The sequence below is a fragment of the Scyliorhinus torazame genome, chromosome 1, assembly GCF_047496885.1.
Source record: "Scyliorhinus torazame isolate Kashiwa2021f chromosome 1, sScyTor2.1, whole genome shotgun sequence".
NCBI classification, from domain to species: domain Eukaryota; kingdom Metazoa; phylum Chordata; class Chondrichthyes; order Carcharhiniformes; family Scyliorhinidae; genus Scyliorhinus; species Scyliorhinus torazame.
The window spans coordinates 222,132,641-222,148,535 of record NC_092707.1 but is presented as its reverse complement, the minus strand read 5'-3'; the positions used below and the strand labels follow the sequence as shown (position 1 = coordinate 222,148,535).

Here is a 15,895-nt window from a genome sequence, read left to right as displayed (position 1 = left end):
TACTCCAGGTATGGTCTCTCACCAAGGCCCTGTACCGCTGTAGTAAGACGTGCTTGCTCCTGTACTCTTTCCTCTTACAATGAAGACCAACATACCATTTTCTTTCTTAACCGTTGGCCGTACCTGCATGCTTGCTTTTAGTGACTGGTATATGAGGACACCCAGGTCCCTTTTTACATCAACATTTCCCAATCCATCCCCATTTAACTCTGACATTCTGCTTCTCCATGTGTGAAGTGGATAACTTGACATTTATCCACATAATAATGCATCTGTCATGTATTTGCCTGCTCGATTTATCTAAATTACCTTTAAGCCTCTTAAGATCCTCCTCGCCACTTGCATTCCAATCAAGTTTGGTGTTGCCAGAAAACTTGGAAATATTACATTTGATTCTGTCATCAAAATCATTGATGTATATTGTGAATATCTGGGACCCAAGCACTAATCGCTGCACCCCACTAGTCAGCGACTCCCACTTCGAAAATGACCCACTTATTTAGACTGCTTCCTGTCTTCTAACTCATTCTGAATTAATGATGTGGAGATGCTGGCGTTGGACTGGGGTTGTAAGAAGTCTTACAACACCAGGTTAAAGTCCAACAGGTTTGTTTCAAATCACCAGCTTTCGGAGCACTGCCCCTTCCTCGGGTGAACAATTCCAGCAGATTGCTGGATTCAGGTGCTCCGAAAGCTAGTGATTTGAAACAAACCTTTTGGACTTTAATTTGGTGTAAGACTTCTTACTATTCTGAATTAATGCTAATATATTAACCCCAATCACATGAGTTTTAAATTTGCACATTAACAACTTCTGTGGGATTCAATAGCTTTCTGAAAATCCAAAGACATCACATTCACTGGTCCTTGCTTATCTATTCTACTAATTGCGTCCTCAAAACAACACTCCAGTAGGTTTGTCAAACACAATCACCCTTTCATAAATCTATGTTGACTTTGCCTAATGCTCTTTAAATTTTCTAAATGTCCAGTCATCATATCCTTTTTTCCTTACTATTGATGTTAGGCTAACTGGCCTGTAATTCCCTGTGTTCTCCCTCTCCTGTAAATAGCGCAGTTACATTTGCCACCCTCCAGTCCGCTGGAATTGTTTCAGAATCTACAGAATTTTAGAAGAAATGTAATGAAATGAAAATCGCTTATTGTCACAAGTAAGCTTCAATGAAGTTACTGTGAAAAGCCCCTAGTTGCCACATTCCGGCACCTGTTCGGGGAGGCTGGTACAGGAATTGAACCGTGCTGCTGGCCTGCCTTGGGTCTGCTTTCAAAGCCAGCGATTTAGCTGTGTGCTAATCAGCCCCAGATGACAACCATCTATTTATATGGCCACCTCCTTTAGTATCCTGAGATACTAGGCCCTGGGGATTTATTGGCTTTCAGTCCCATTAATCTCTCCAGCAATGTTAACTTATTTCAATCCCTTAGTTCCCCAATATTGCAGGGAGTTATTTGTGTCTTCCTCCCTGAAGACAGAGCTTAAGTAGTTGTTTAAGTGTTTTGTCACTTCCTTCTCTGTTATAAATTCTTCAGTTTCAGGCTTTAAGGCACCTACATTTGTCTTCACTAATCTTTTTCTGCAGAATTCCTACAGTGCAGGAGGCTGCCATTCGGCCCATCGAGTCTGCACCGCCACTCTGAAAGAGCCCACTCCCCTGCCCTATCCCTGTAACCAAATAACCCCATCTCACCTGCAGATGATTGGACACTAAGGGGCAATTTAGCATGGCCAATCCACCTAACCTGCACATATTTGGTCTGTGGGAGGAAACCCACACAGAAACTGAGAAAGTACAAACTCCACACAGTCACCCTAGGCCAGAATTGACCCTGGGCGCCTGGCACTGTGAGGCATCAATGCTAACCACTGTGCCACCCCATTTATCTTCAAGGACAGGATTTGTACCCATTTGGAAACAAATGGACTCACCGGCGATAGACAGCATGGTTTTGTGAGAGGGCGGTCAAGCCTCACTAACTTGATCGAGTTTTTTGAGGAGGTGGCCAAGATGATTGATATGGGGAGGGCGGTGGATGTTGTTTACATGGACTTCAGTAAAGTCTTTGATGGGTGCCTCATGGCAGACTGATACAAAAGGTGAAATCACACGGGATCAGAGGTGAGGTGGCAAGATGGATACAGAACTGGCTTGGTCACAGAAGACAGAGGGTAGCAGTAGAAGGGTGTTTTTCTGAATGGAAGGTTGTGACTAGTGTTCCACAGGGATCAGTGCTTGGGCCTCTGTTGTTCGTAGGATACGTAAATGATTTGGAGGAAGATGTAGCCGGTCTGATTAGTAAGTTCGCAGATGACACCAAGGTTGGTGGAGGATTGAGGTGTTGAGGATTGTCAGAGGATACAGCGGGACATAGGTTGGAGACTTGGGCAGAGAAATGGCAAATGGAGTTTAATCCGGACAAATGTGAGGTAATGCATTTTGGTAGGCCTAAAATAGAGGGGAAATATACAGTAAATGGCAAGGCTCTTGGGAATATAGAAAGTCAGAGAGATCTGGGCATGCATGTCCACAGATCTTTGAAAGTGGCAACACAAGCAGACAAGGTAGTCAAGAAAGCATATGGAATGCTTGCCTTTATTGGACAGGGCATCAAGTATAAAAACTGGCAAGTCATGGTACAGTTGTATAGAACCTTAGTAAGGCCGCACGTGGAATATTGCACACAATTCTGGTCACCACACTAGCAGAAGGATATGGAGGCTTTGGAGAGGGTGCAGAGAAGGGTTACCAGGATGTTGCCTGTTCTAGAGGGAGTTAGCTATGCAGAGAGGCTGAATAGATTCAAACTGTTTTCAGGTCAGTAAAGAGGCAGCAACTAAAGCCAGTAAGGTACTAGATAATAAACTCATTGTGACTAAGGGGAAGAGTAGACAGGGAAGAGATGAAGAACGCAAAGGGACAGGTGGTCTGAGGTGCATTTGTTTCAATGCGAGAAGTGTCGCAGGTAAGGCAGATGACCTTAGGGCTTGGATTAGTACCTGGGAATATGATGTTATTGGTATTACGGAGACTTGGTTGAGGGAAGGGCAAGACTGCCAACTAAATATCCCAGGGTATAGATGCTTCAGGAGGGAAAGAGAGGGAGGTAAAAGGGGTGGAGGAGTTGCATTACTGGTCAGAGATGATATCACAGCTATGATTAAGGAGGGCACAATGGAGGATTCGAGCACTGAGGCAATATGGGCAGAGCTAAGAAATAGGAAGAGTGCACTAACATTGTTGGGACTTTACTACAGGCCTCCCAAAAGCGAACGTGAAGTCGAGGTACAAATATGTAGACAGATTATAGAAAAATGTAGGAGCAATAAGGTGGTCGTGATGGGAGATTTTAACTTCCCCAATATTGAATGGGACTCATGTAGTGTTGGAGGCGTAGATGGAGCAGAATTTGTGAGGAGCATCCAGGAGAGTTTTTTAGAGCAGTATGTAAATAGTCCAACTCGGGAAGGGGCCATATTGGACCTGGTATTGGAGAATGATCCCGGCCAGGTGGTTAAAGTTTCAGTCGGTGATTACTTTAGGAATAGTGATCACAATTCCGTACGTTTTAGAATACTCATGGACAAAGACGAGAGTGGTCCTAAAGAAAGAGTGCTAAATTGGGGAAAGGCCAAGTATAACAAAATTCGGCAGGAGCTAGTGAATGTGGATTGGGAGCATCTCTTTAAGGGTAAATCCACATTTGAAATGTGGGAGTCTTTTAAGGAAAGGTTGATTAGAATGCAGGACAGACATGTCCCTGTGAAAATGAGGGATAGAAATGGCAAGATTAGGGAACTATGGATGACGGGTGGAATTGTGAGACTAGCTAAGATGAAAAAGGAAGCATACATAAGATCTGGGCGACTTAAATCTGATGACGCTTTGGAGGAATATCGGGAAAGTAGGGCAAATCTCAAACGCGCAATAAAGAGGGCTAAAAGGGGTCATGAAATATCTTTGGCTAACAGGGTGAAGGAAAATCCTAAAGCCTTTTATTCGTATATAAGGAACAAGAGGGTAACTAGAGAAAGGATTGGCCCACTCAAAGACAAAAGAGGGAATTTATGCGTGGAGTCAGGAAATGGGTGAGATTCTTAATGAGCACTTTGCATCGGTATTCACCAAGGAGAGGGACATGACGGATGTTGAGGCTAAGGATGGATGTTTAAATACTCTAGGTCAAGTCGGCATAAGGAAGGGGGAAGCTTTGGGTATTCTAAAAGGCATTAAGGTGGACAAGTCCCCAGGTCCGGATGGGATCTATCCCAGGTTACTGAGGGAAGCGAGGGAAGAAATAGCTGGGGCCTTAACAGATATCTTTGCAGCATCCTTGAGCACAGGTGAGGTCCCGTAGAACTGGAGAATTGCTAATGTTGTCCTTTTGTTTAAGAAGGTAGCAGGGATAATCCAGGGAATTATAGACCTGTGAGCTTGACGTCAGTGATAGGCAAACTGTTGGAGAAGATACTGAGGGATAGGATCTATTCACATTTGGAAGAAAATAGACTTATCAGTGATAGGCAGCATGGTTTTGTGCAGGGAAGGCCATGTCTTGCAAACCTAATAGAATTCTTTGAGGAAGTGACAAAAAGTTAATTGATGAGGGAAGGGCTGTGGATGTCATATACATGGACTTCAGTAAGAACATAGAACATAGAAAATACAGCACAGAACAGGCCCTTCGGCCCACGATGTTGTGCCGAACCTTTGTCCTAGATTAATCATAGATTATCATTGAATTTACAGTGCAGAAGGAGGCCATTCGGCCCTTTGAGTCTGCACCGGCTCTTGGAAAGAGCACCCTACCCAAACTCAACACCTTCACCCAACACCAAGGGCAATTTGGACATTAAGGGCAATTTATCATTGGCCAATTCACCTAACCTGCACATCTTTGGATTGTGGGAGGAAACCGGAGCACCCGGAGGAAACCCACGCAGACACGGGGAGGACGTGCAGACTCCGCACAGTCAGTGACCCAAGCCGGAATCGAACCTGGGACCCTGGAGCTGTGAAGCAATTGTGCTATCCACAATGCTACCGTGCTGCCCTTGAGAACAAATAAATCTACACTATATCATTTAACCGTAATCCATGTACCTATCCAATAGCTGCTTGAAGGTCCCTAATGTTTCCGACTCAACTACTTCCACAGGCAGTGCATTCCATGCCCCCACTACTCTCTGGGTAAAGAACCTACCTCTGATATCCCTCCTATATCTTCCACCTTTCACCTTAAATTTATGTCCCCTTGTAATGGTTTGTTCCACCCGGGGAAAAAGTCTCTGACTGTCTACTCTATCTATTCCCCTGATCATCTTATAAACCTGTATCAAGTCGCCCCTCATCCTTCTCCGTTCTAATGAGAAAAGGCCTAGCACCCTCAACCTTTCCTCGTAAGACCTACTCTCCATTCCAGGCAACATCCTGGTAAATCTTCTTTGCACCTTTTCCAAAGCTTCCACATCCTTCCTAAAATGAGGCGACCAGAACTGTACACAGTACTCCAAATGTGGCCTTACCAAAGTTTTGTACAGCTGCATCATCACCTCACGGCTCTTAAATTCAATCCCTCTGTTAATGAACGTTTAAATAAAACGTTTAAGGCGTTTGATAAAGTTTCCCATGGCAGGTTGATGGAAAAAGTGAAGTCGTATGGGGTTCAGAGTGTACTAGCTAGATGGATAAAGAACTGGCTGGGCAACAGGAGACAGAGTAGTGGTGGAAGGGAGTGTCTCAAAATGGAGAATGGTGACTAGTGGTGTTCCACAGGGATCCGTGCTCGGACCACTGTTGTTTGTGATATACATAAATGATCTGGACGACGGTATAGGTGGTCTGATTAACAAGTTTGCAGATGATACTAAGATTGGTGGAGTTGTAGATAGCGAGGAGGACTGTCAGAGAATACAGCAAAATATAAATAGATTGGAGAGTTGGGCAGAGAAATGGCAGATGGAGTTCAATTGAGGCAAATGCGAGGTGATGCATTTTGGAAGATCTAACTCGAGAGCGGAGAATACGGTCAATGGAAGAGTCCTGGGGAAAATTGATGTACAGAGAGATCTGGGAGTTCAGGTCCATTGTACCCTGAAGGTGGCAATGCAGGTCGATAGAGTGGTCAAGAAGGCATACAGCATGCTTGCCTTCATCGGACGGGGTATGGAGTACAAGAGTCGGCAGGTCATGTTACAGTTGTATAGGACTTTGGTTAGGCCACATTTGGGATACTGCATGCAGTTCTGGTCGCCACATTACCAGAAGGATGTGGATGCTTTAGAGAGGGTGCAGAGGAGGTTCACCAGGATGTTGCCTGGTATGGAGGGTGCTAGCTATGAAGAAAGGTTGAGTAGATTAGGATTGTTTTCGTTGGAAAGACGGAGGTTGAGGGGGGACCTGATTGAGGTCTACAAAATTGAGAGGTATGGACAGGGTGGATAGCAACAAGCTTTTTCTAAGAGTGGGGGTGTCAATTACAAGGGGTCACGATTTCAAGGTGAGAGGGGCAAAGTTTAAGGGAGATGTGCGCGGAAAGTTTTTTTACGCAGAGGGTGGTGGGTGCCTGGAACGCTTTGCCAGCGGAGGTGGTAGAGGCGGGCACGATAGCATAATTGAAGATGAATCTAGATAGATATATGAACGGGCGGGGAACCGAGGGAAGTAGATCCTTGGAAAATAGGTGACAGGTTTAGATAAAGGATCTGGATCGGCGCAGGCTGGGAGGACCGAAGGGCCAGTTCCTGTGCTGTAATTTTCTTTGTTCTTTTAGAACAACGGAGGTTGAGGGGTGACCTGATAGAGGCCTACAAGATTGTGCGAGGCATGGATAGAGTAGATGGGCAGGCACTCTTTGCCAGGGTGGAGGGGTCAGTCACTAGGGGGCATAAGTTTAAGGTCCGTTGGGCAAAGTTTAGAGGAGATGTGCGAGGCAGGTTTTTTTACACACAGGGTGGTGAGTGCCTAGAACACGCTGCCAAGGGTGGTTGCGGAAGCAGATACATTAATGGCATTTAAAAGGCATCTCAACAAATACATGGATAGGATGGTTATAGAGGGATAGGGCACTAGGAAGTGCTGAGGGTTTGCCAAGGGTGGTATCGTGACCAGTATAGGCTTGGAGGGCCGAAGGGTCTGTTCCTGTGCTGTATTGTTCTTTGTTCTTTGTTCAATGTTAGCATTATATCCAGAGGGCTAGAATACAAGACAAGGGATGTCTAAGGCTCTGGTCAGACCCTATTTGGAGTATTGTGAGCAGTTTTGGGCCCCGTATCTAAGGAAGGATGTGCTGGCCTTGGAAAGGGTCCAGAGGCGGTTCACAAGAATGATCCCTGGAATGAAGAACTTGTCTTATGAGGAACGGGTGAGGACTCTGGGTCTGTACTCGTTGGAGTTTAGAAGGATGAGGGGGAATCTTATTAAAACTTACAAGATACGGCGAGGCCTGGATAGAGTGGACGTGGAGAGGATGTTTCCACTTGTAGGAAAAACTAGAACCAGAGGACACAATCTCAGACTAAAGGGACGTCCTTTAAAACCAAATCGCTGGCTTTTAAAGCAGACCAAGGCAGGCCAGCAGCACGGTTCGATTCCCGTAACAGCCTCCCCGAACAGGCGCCGGGATGTGGCGACTAGGGGCATTTCACAGTAACTTCATTTGAAGCCTACTTGTGACAAGCGATTTTCATTTCATTTCTTCAGCCAGAGGGTGGTGAATCTGTGGAACTCTTTGCCGCAGCAGAAAGCTGAGTGTCTTTAAGACAGTGATAGACAGATTCTTGATTAATAAGGGAATATGGGGTTATGGGGAGAAGGCAGGAGAATGGGGATGAGAAAATATCAGCCATGATTGAATGGTGGAGCAGACTCGATGGGCTGAGTGGCCTAATTATGCTCCTATGTCTTATGGTCTTTGTTCTTTGTTTGTTTGTGCTCAAGTCCTGAAATGGGCTTGAACGTAACCTCTGACTCAGAGAAGAATACTATCAAATTAGCCAAGCTTATTTTTATATAAATTTAGTGTACCCAATTCTTCTGTGTGCCTAATTCTGCTCCTATGTCTTATGATTCTTTATTCTTTTCTCTTTTTACACACTTGAAAGGTTTTGCAGTCTGTTTTTATGGAATCATAGAATTTCTACAGTGCAGAAGGAGGCCCATCGACTTTCTGAAAGAGCCTCCTATGTTCCTTGCAAGTTCACACTTATACTCTATTTTTCCCCTAATAATCAATCTCTTAGTCCCTTTTTACTGAATTCTGAACTGCTCCATATCCTCAGGCCTACTACATTTTTCAGCCGCTTTATAGATTCCTTTTTGGATCTAATGCTATCCTTAATTTCTTTAGTTAACCATGGTTGGGCCGCTTTTCTTGTTGTGTTTTTGCACCAGTCCCACAGTCCAAAGATGTGCAGGGTAGGTGGATTGGCCATGATAAATTGCCCTTCGTGTCCAAAATTGCCCTTGGTGTTGGGTGGAGGTGTTGAGTTTGGGTGGGGTGCTCTTTCCAAGAGCCGGTGCAGACTCAGGGGGCCGAATGGCCTCCTTCTGCACTGTAAATTCAATGATAATCTATGATTAATCTAGGACAAAGGTTCGGTACAACATCGTGGGCCGGAGGGCCTTTTCTGTGCTGTATTTTCTATGTTCTATGACTGTCGCAATGCAAACATTCATTCGTGAAATATTAGCCATTGCCGATCCACCATCATGCCTTTTAATGAAGTTCCCAAATCTATCTTAGCCAACTAGGCAGGTGGAGGGCAGCACGGTGGCGCACTGGGTAGCACTGCTGCCTCATGGCCCTGAGGTCCCAGATTCGAATTCCAACTCTGGTTCACTGTCCATATCCTGAGGATATGGAGCAGTTTACACATTCTCCCCGTGTTTGCATGTGTTTCGCCCCCACAACCCAAAGATGTGCAGGCTAGGTGGATTGGCCAGGCTAAATTTCCCCTTAATTGGAAAAAATTAATTGGGTACTCTAAATTATTTTATTTAAAAAAAACTTTTTAAACTAGGCAGGTGGTGCATGAGTCCCCTGAGTCCATCTCTCTTTCTAACAGGTAACCTGGCACCAGGGAGGCAAATACAATCCTGGTGTCACGTCTGCAGCCCGGCCCCATTGCCGGTCAAAAGCCTTCACCGTGGCTCATGGACTTGGCTCTTGCTTCATTCTCCAGAGGACCCCCCCCACCCCCCGCACAAGAATATCCAAAATGGAAAACCTGTTGGGGAGAGACTTTTGCCGTGTCTGGCAGCAATGGAAAATGCTTCACTTGAAGAGGGGGTAATACATGAAAATGGCGTTGAGGTAGAAGGTCATCCTTGATCTAGTTGAATGGTGTAACAGGCTCCAGAGGGAAAATGATCTTTTCTTCCTTTCCGATAGTTTTATGAATCATAAAGACTGAAATTGTAGGGATATTTAAAAGGAGAGTTGGGACAGATTAAGGACCTGAGAAAAGGGCAAGGAGCATGACTATGGTACTGAGGATGCACCCAATGATGTACTGGGTAAGTGGATTGGTCATGCTAAAATGCCCCTTAATTGGATTGTTTTTTTTTAAAAGGTAGCAGAAAAATGGGGACCCTCCCAGCAAACCTGACTTTGAATTATATCAGCATGCCTTCACGATTCAAAAACCGGGAACTTCCTAGCAGCAGTGTGGGTGTACCTGCACCAGATCGATACAGCTGTGCAAGAAAATGTCCTACTGCCAGCGACGTTCATATTCCATGAAGGAATTAAATGCAAAAACAGTGGCAGGACAAGTTGAGAAGGCTGTTCAGGCATGCGGAACACTTGGCTTTGTGAATAAAACGATCATTGGAGTAAGACCATAGAAATAGGAACAGGAGTAGGCTGTTCGACCCTCAAGCCTGCTCCGCCATTCAATAGGATCACGACCGATACAAAATTCCTCACATCCACTTTCCTGCCCTTTCCCTGTAACCCGTGATTCCTTTACAGATCACCAAAATTGCCCTTAGTGTTGGGTGGGGTTACTGGGTTATGGGGATAGGGTGGTGGTGTTGACTTTGGGTAGGGTGCTCTTTCCAAGAGCCAGTGCAGACTCGATGGGCCGAATGGCCTCCTGCACTGTAAATTCTATGAAACTATCTATCTCAGCCTTAAGAAATTTCTCATCATCTCAGTCTTAAATGGGCATCCCTTCTCAGATTATGCGCTCTCTGGTCCTAGACTCTCATGAGAGGGGTAACACCCTCTCCGCATTTACCCTATCAAGCCCCTTAAGAATTCCATATGTTTCAATAAGATTGTCCCTCATTCTCCTAAATTACAGTACCACCTTTGCTCATAAGACAATTCCTCCATATGGGGCTGTTTAGCACAGGGCTAAATCGCTGGCTTTGAAAGCAGACCCAGGCAGGCCAGCAGCACGGTTCAATTCCCGTAACAGCCTCCCCGAACAGGTGCCGGAATGTGGCGACTAGGGGCTTTTCACCGTAACTTCATTTGAAGCCCACTTGTGACAATAAGTGATTTTCATTTCATTTTCATACTGGGACCATCCTTTTTTAAAAATCTTTTTATTGGTATATTTCAAAATTAAGTGCATTTGCCATTTGTTTTCATTTATTATATAATGTAGTAAAAAGGCTTTGTCCTACTTTACTTTATTTACATACCATTGCCACCAAGTTCAGCGTGATTCTCTCTCTCTTTCTCCCCCCCCCCCCCCCCCTCCCCATGTCCTCCCTGGTCATTCCGGGGGTGTTCTCTCCCTTCTCCTTGTTCCCCCCCCCCCCCTTCCCTCTGTTGGCTTCTGCTGTGTTCTTTTTGTGGATGGTTGGAGGGGTGGTCTTGTGTGTGTGTGTTGGGGGGGGGGGGGGGGGGCGGGGGGAGAGACGACAGTGGTTAGCACTGCAGCCTCACGGCACCGAGGACACTGGTTTGATCCCGACCCCGGGTCACTGTCCACACATCCCTGACCCTCACCCCAACAACCTTGGACATTGCCTCGGAGAAGGCTGGCTGGGCCCCTCTGGCACCGTTCACATTTGTCCTCCACCTCCCAGAAGAACCTGCTCATTCGGGTACTGGTCAGGTGCGCAAAGTGGTTAGCACAATTGCTTCACAGCTCCAGGGTCCCAGGTTCGATTCCGGCTTGGGTCACTGTCTGTGCGGAGTCTGCACATCCTCCCCGTGTGTGTGTGGGTTTCCTCCGGGTGCTCCGGTTTCCTCCCACAGTCCAAAGATGTGCAGGTTAAGTGGATTGGCCATGCTAAATTGCCCTTAGTGTCCAAAAATTGTCCTTAGCGTTGGGTGGGGTTACTGGGTTGTGGGGATAGGGTGGAGGTATTGACCTTGGGTAGGGTGCTCTTTCCAAGAGCCGGTGCAAACTCGATGGGCCGAATGGCCTCCTTCTGCACTGTAAATTCTATGATCTATGATATACGGGGACCATCCTAGTGAACCTTCTCGGAACCACCCCCAATGAAATAATATCTTTCTTTAAATAAGGGGATCAAAACTGTTCACGGTACCCCAAATGTGGTCTCACCAGTTGCTTTACAGTTGCAACAAGACTTCCCTATTCTCATACTCCAACCCCCTTGAAATCAGGGCCAACATTCCATTAGCCTTCCTGATTATCTGCTGCACCTGTGTGCTAGCTTTGTGTTTCTGCCCTAGTCCCTTTGTATTGCAGCTTTCTGCAATTTTTCTCCATTTAAATAATACTCTTCTCACTTCCAAATTGAACAACTTCACATTTTCCCACGTTATACTCCATTTGCCAACTTTTTGCCCACTTAACCTTTCAATATGTCTTTGCAAACTGTTTGTATCCCTTTCGCAACTTGCCTTTCCACCTATTGTGTATTTTGTCCAATCCAAAGCTTTAATTCCCTTTCAATCCATGCTTTCATTTATTAACTCTCATTTTTCCAAGTACCTATTAATTTTGGTGCAAAGGGTTACCCGCCACCGACATTGGGCTGACTGGCCTGAAGTAAATCAGATTTTAACCTGTCCATTTTTTTGACATGAGTGTAAGTAACACATGCAATCCTGTATCTAAGGAGGAATGGAATATTATTGCTGGAGCTTCTGTAACTCCCACCCTTGCTTCAGTAACTGAAGATGCATCCTATCTGGGCTGGTGACTTTGTTTATCCGACTCAGATTCTGTACTGCCTCCTTGTTTGTTACATTGTCACCATCTACTTTCATGCCAACCAATGAAAATTGATTTTATACCCCTCAACAGTATGTGCTTCTGTAGTGTACTCTTGCGTTCCCTCTGCCATTGCTGGTCACATGACCTTATTGAGTTCTATCTTAAGTTCTGGATTGTTGTCTGAACATGTAGCTTTTAATTCAAACTCAACCCAAGCCACTTTGAGTCAATTATTCGCTAAACAATTGTCATTCAATTTCATTTAAATATCTTAATTGTGGAAAATTGGAGCATAAAATTTCCAAGAGAAATATCCTGAAATATCGTGCTGAAAGTAATCTTATTTAAAAAAACTCCAGATAAATAACGTAAAGTAATTCCTACCAATTGTATCAAGAAAAGGTGCAGTGGTTGTTATAGATTGGGTTCAGCTATTATTTAGGATTTGAACAATTTTCAGTGAGGCAGATGTTGCTTGAATAATGCCGTATGATGAAAGACGGCTAGTAATATCACTTCCCCACAAAATCCAGCTTAAAAAAAAATAAACTTGCGATCCCTGAAAGAAATTTAATACCAAGAGTCCAAACTACAACAATGAGAAATGCATGGCCCACAGCTGTGCTAATTCGGGTCAGGACGCTCAGTCTTATTTGTACTTTCTTTTGTCTTATTTCAATTCTGGAGTTTTGGAAGTGGCAACTGCCTCATTGGTAGAGCCATCTTAAATCAGATCTGTTGTATCAGCTGCTTGGAATATATACAAATTAATGGGAGTCTCGGGTTAGCATGGTACACTGAGTTCCTTCGTACAACTTGAGCATTCTGATTTTACAGAGACCTGCTGGTTAAACATACGCTGCCCATGGTTTTTGCTTGGTATTTTAACAGCTATGTGAAATAGTCATGTATTGTAATACGGTAATTCATTGTTAATGACTTTGCATTAGCCATACATAGCTGGAACGTGTGACATTATTGCTTCTAATAATCTGGGCAAATACAATGTTTTGAAGAAAATGTTAATAGAAATGGTATAAAATTGAAGATCCCTTTTGGAAGGTCTTGGAATATTTAATAATTGGTGAAGTATTGACATTGCAATATAACAGAAAATCAGTGGCATTTTATTTGCATTGAAAGTACCTTGACATTTTTAGTTCAATTTTAACATTTTAGCTTCAGGTTTTCTGTGGTATGTATTGTGGTCTTGATACAAATGTTTTACTGGATTGCTAAAGATTCTCAATTCCCATTTACTGAATTTTTATATTTCTGTGTAGAGCTGAATGATTTCATTATCCAGCTTGATGAGGAGGTGGAGGGGATGCAAAGCACTATCATGGTTCTGCAACAGCAGTTGAAGGAGGCACGCCAGCAGTTGGCTCAACTTCAAGGACAGCAGCATCACCAGGTATTACTCTCTGGCACCAGTAGGACTCCGGTTCCTGAGCCTTCTGCACAACGGGAAAGCATTGCTAAAGACTGCAGCCGACTAGTGAATGGACCAACCAATGGTGATGCATCCCCACAAGGGAGAGCAGCAGCTACTTTTCAAGACAAGACTAACCTTTACAGAGAATTAAGCAGCACAGAGGATGATTTCCCGTCATCTCCTGGCAGTGGGAATAAACTTTCAAACCACAGTGAAGAAAGGCTGGACCGAGCAGGCAGCAGTAACATGTATCAGCTAGGTGCTGGATATGAGAGTGTAGATTCCCCCACTGGTAGCGAGAACTCTCTTACTCAGCACTCAAATGACACAGACTCCATCAATGACCCTCAGGAAGATAAACCATTTGTTGTGAAAGGTACCAGAACTATGGGTTCCCGTCACATTCAGAATGGGTTGGACTCAGTCAGCACACAGGGGTCGGTTTTGTAACACTTAATGGGCATTGTCTGCAGTCTTTTTTTATATAGTGTCATTTCATTTGGCTGATGGCTGTCCAGTGATTGTTGAAGCTAGTGTGTAATTTTGTTTAAAAATCAGCCTTTTGTGTTTTTGCTTTCTTGTAAAACTGTTGCTACTGTTTAAATTTTTTTTAAAGCATCATATTGCATTGGCTGTTGCTGAAAGGATGTTGATACATGTAGACCTCAGCTATTTTTATATGATTTCATCTGAATAAAATGTATTACTGCAACTTAACATTGGGGAGGAAAGTTGAATGAAACTTGGACTCTCGTGTACATCTAAGACTCCAGTGAAAAGCTATTGGCATATTACCACAACTGTGTTGTACAGTCCTGCAACAAGAAAACGTTGCACCAAAAATGTGTGTGATGATTATGTAAGCTTGCCAATTGCAGTAGTTATTTTTCCAAAAGGAGTTTGGGTGTTGTACTTGCCATATTCAGGTTTGGGGAGTCTGTGTAGTTTAACTGCAGAGACGTTTTTTTCCACCATGCATATGTGTACATTTTCCCCAGTGAAAAGATTGTGTTAAAGAATTAGTGTATATTGTTACCCAGTTTCTAGGCAAGTTATTTCCTGTGTAATGCATATTCTGTGAAATCCCTCACCTGTACTGACCAAACTTAATAAAGTCTTTTAATATCCTATATTTTGAATTTTACTTTCAGTGACTGGTTTGTTGTGATATACAATTTTTTTCTGCTGAAATGTCTTTCACTTCTTTCCTCTCGGCCTCCCATACACAAAGAGAAACTAAGTTGGCTTGTACCATATTTGAGGTAGCCGTAGCAGCCAATAGAAGTTGAGGGACATATTAGATTTTCTTGTCCCTGTGAAACAGCAAAGCTCGAGGGAATCTGGGTTGTTTGAAATGCAAACCCACAAACTACATCATTGCACATGTAAATAACCATGTTACATCTATAATTGACAGATTAAGCAGACCTCAGTCATTGAATCTCACAATTATGCAACACAGGTGTTTTTTTTGGTTCATTCTCTCTGCTTTTAGATGAAACTGCCTACTTTACCAATTCCCCTCTCCTAGCCCCAAACATCTCCAAAACAAAATCTGACCTGTTATAGGTTTGTTGATAGGGAGTTGAGAAAAGTAGTGATTTTTTTTTTTTTTTTTTTTTTTGCATGACATTGTCCAATCAATAGTTTATCTGCCTCAGCTATGAACACTTGTGCCACTGATAGCAATGAATGTTTAACTGAACTCCCAGCTACATGAACAAAAACATGGACACAGGTTCATCCCAACATCCTCCACATGAGTAGTGATCCTAATCTCGTGCTTGCCTTATCCTTTTTAACTCCTCTAGAAGGCGATCCCTATTTCGCTAACTGTCCATTCCACCGCCTCTTTGTGTTCAAAGAAAGTATTTCTCCTCACTGTCTTAAAATTATTCTATGACCCATTGTTTCATTCAAACACTGAAAGCAGTCCAGTTTTCTTTGTTTCATCTATTGATAATGGCCTATATTTTCTGAGCGGCAAAACTACTGACTGCCCAAAAATGAGTTTTTACCTTGTCCATAGGCTGCACCAAAGCCTGTTGTTGGGACAAGCACTGAGGGCTTCCAGCATGGTGCATTGCTAGTGAAGCCGTTTGACATTGAGCTGAAGAATGTCCCTTGAAGTCAACTTTTTAAACTTTTTAATTACTTTCAATTTCAAAAAGTAGGTGGCACAATGGTTAGCACTGCTGCCTCGCATCACCAGGGATCTGGGTTCGTTTCCAGCCTTGGGTGGATGACTGTACGGAGTCTTCATGTTCTCCAAGTGTCTGCGTGGGTTTTCTCCAGGT

The 15,895-nt window shown here is 44.0% G+C and overlaps 1 protein-coding gene across 1 annotated transcript in view; it reads left to right on the top strand.

Annotated features, from left to right (window-relative positions):
• wtap (WT1 associated protein) overlaps positions 1 to 14,728 on the top strand; it is an 88,318-nt gene extending 73,590 nt beyond the window's left edge. Inside the window, exon 5 of the mRNA XM_072502609.1 lies at positions 13,447 to 14,728. Coding sequence (XP_072358710.1) covers positions 13,447 to 14,048 — 602 coding nt within the window. The 3' untranslated portion in view covers positions 14,049 to 14,728. The remainder of the gene's footprint in view (positions 1 to 13,446) is intronic.
• Positions 14,729 to 15,895: the final 1,167 nt, after the last annotated feature.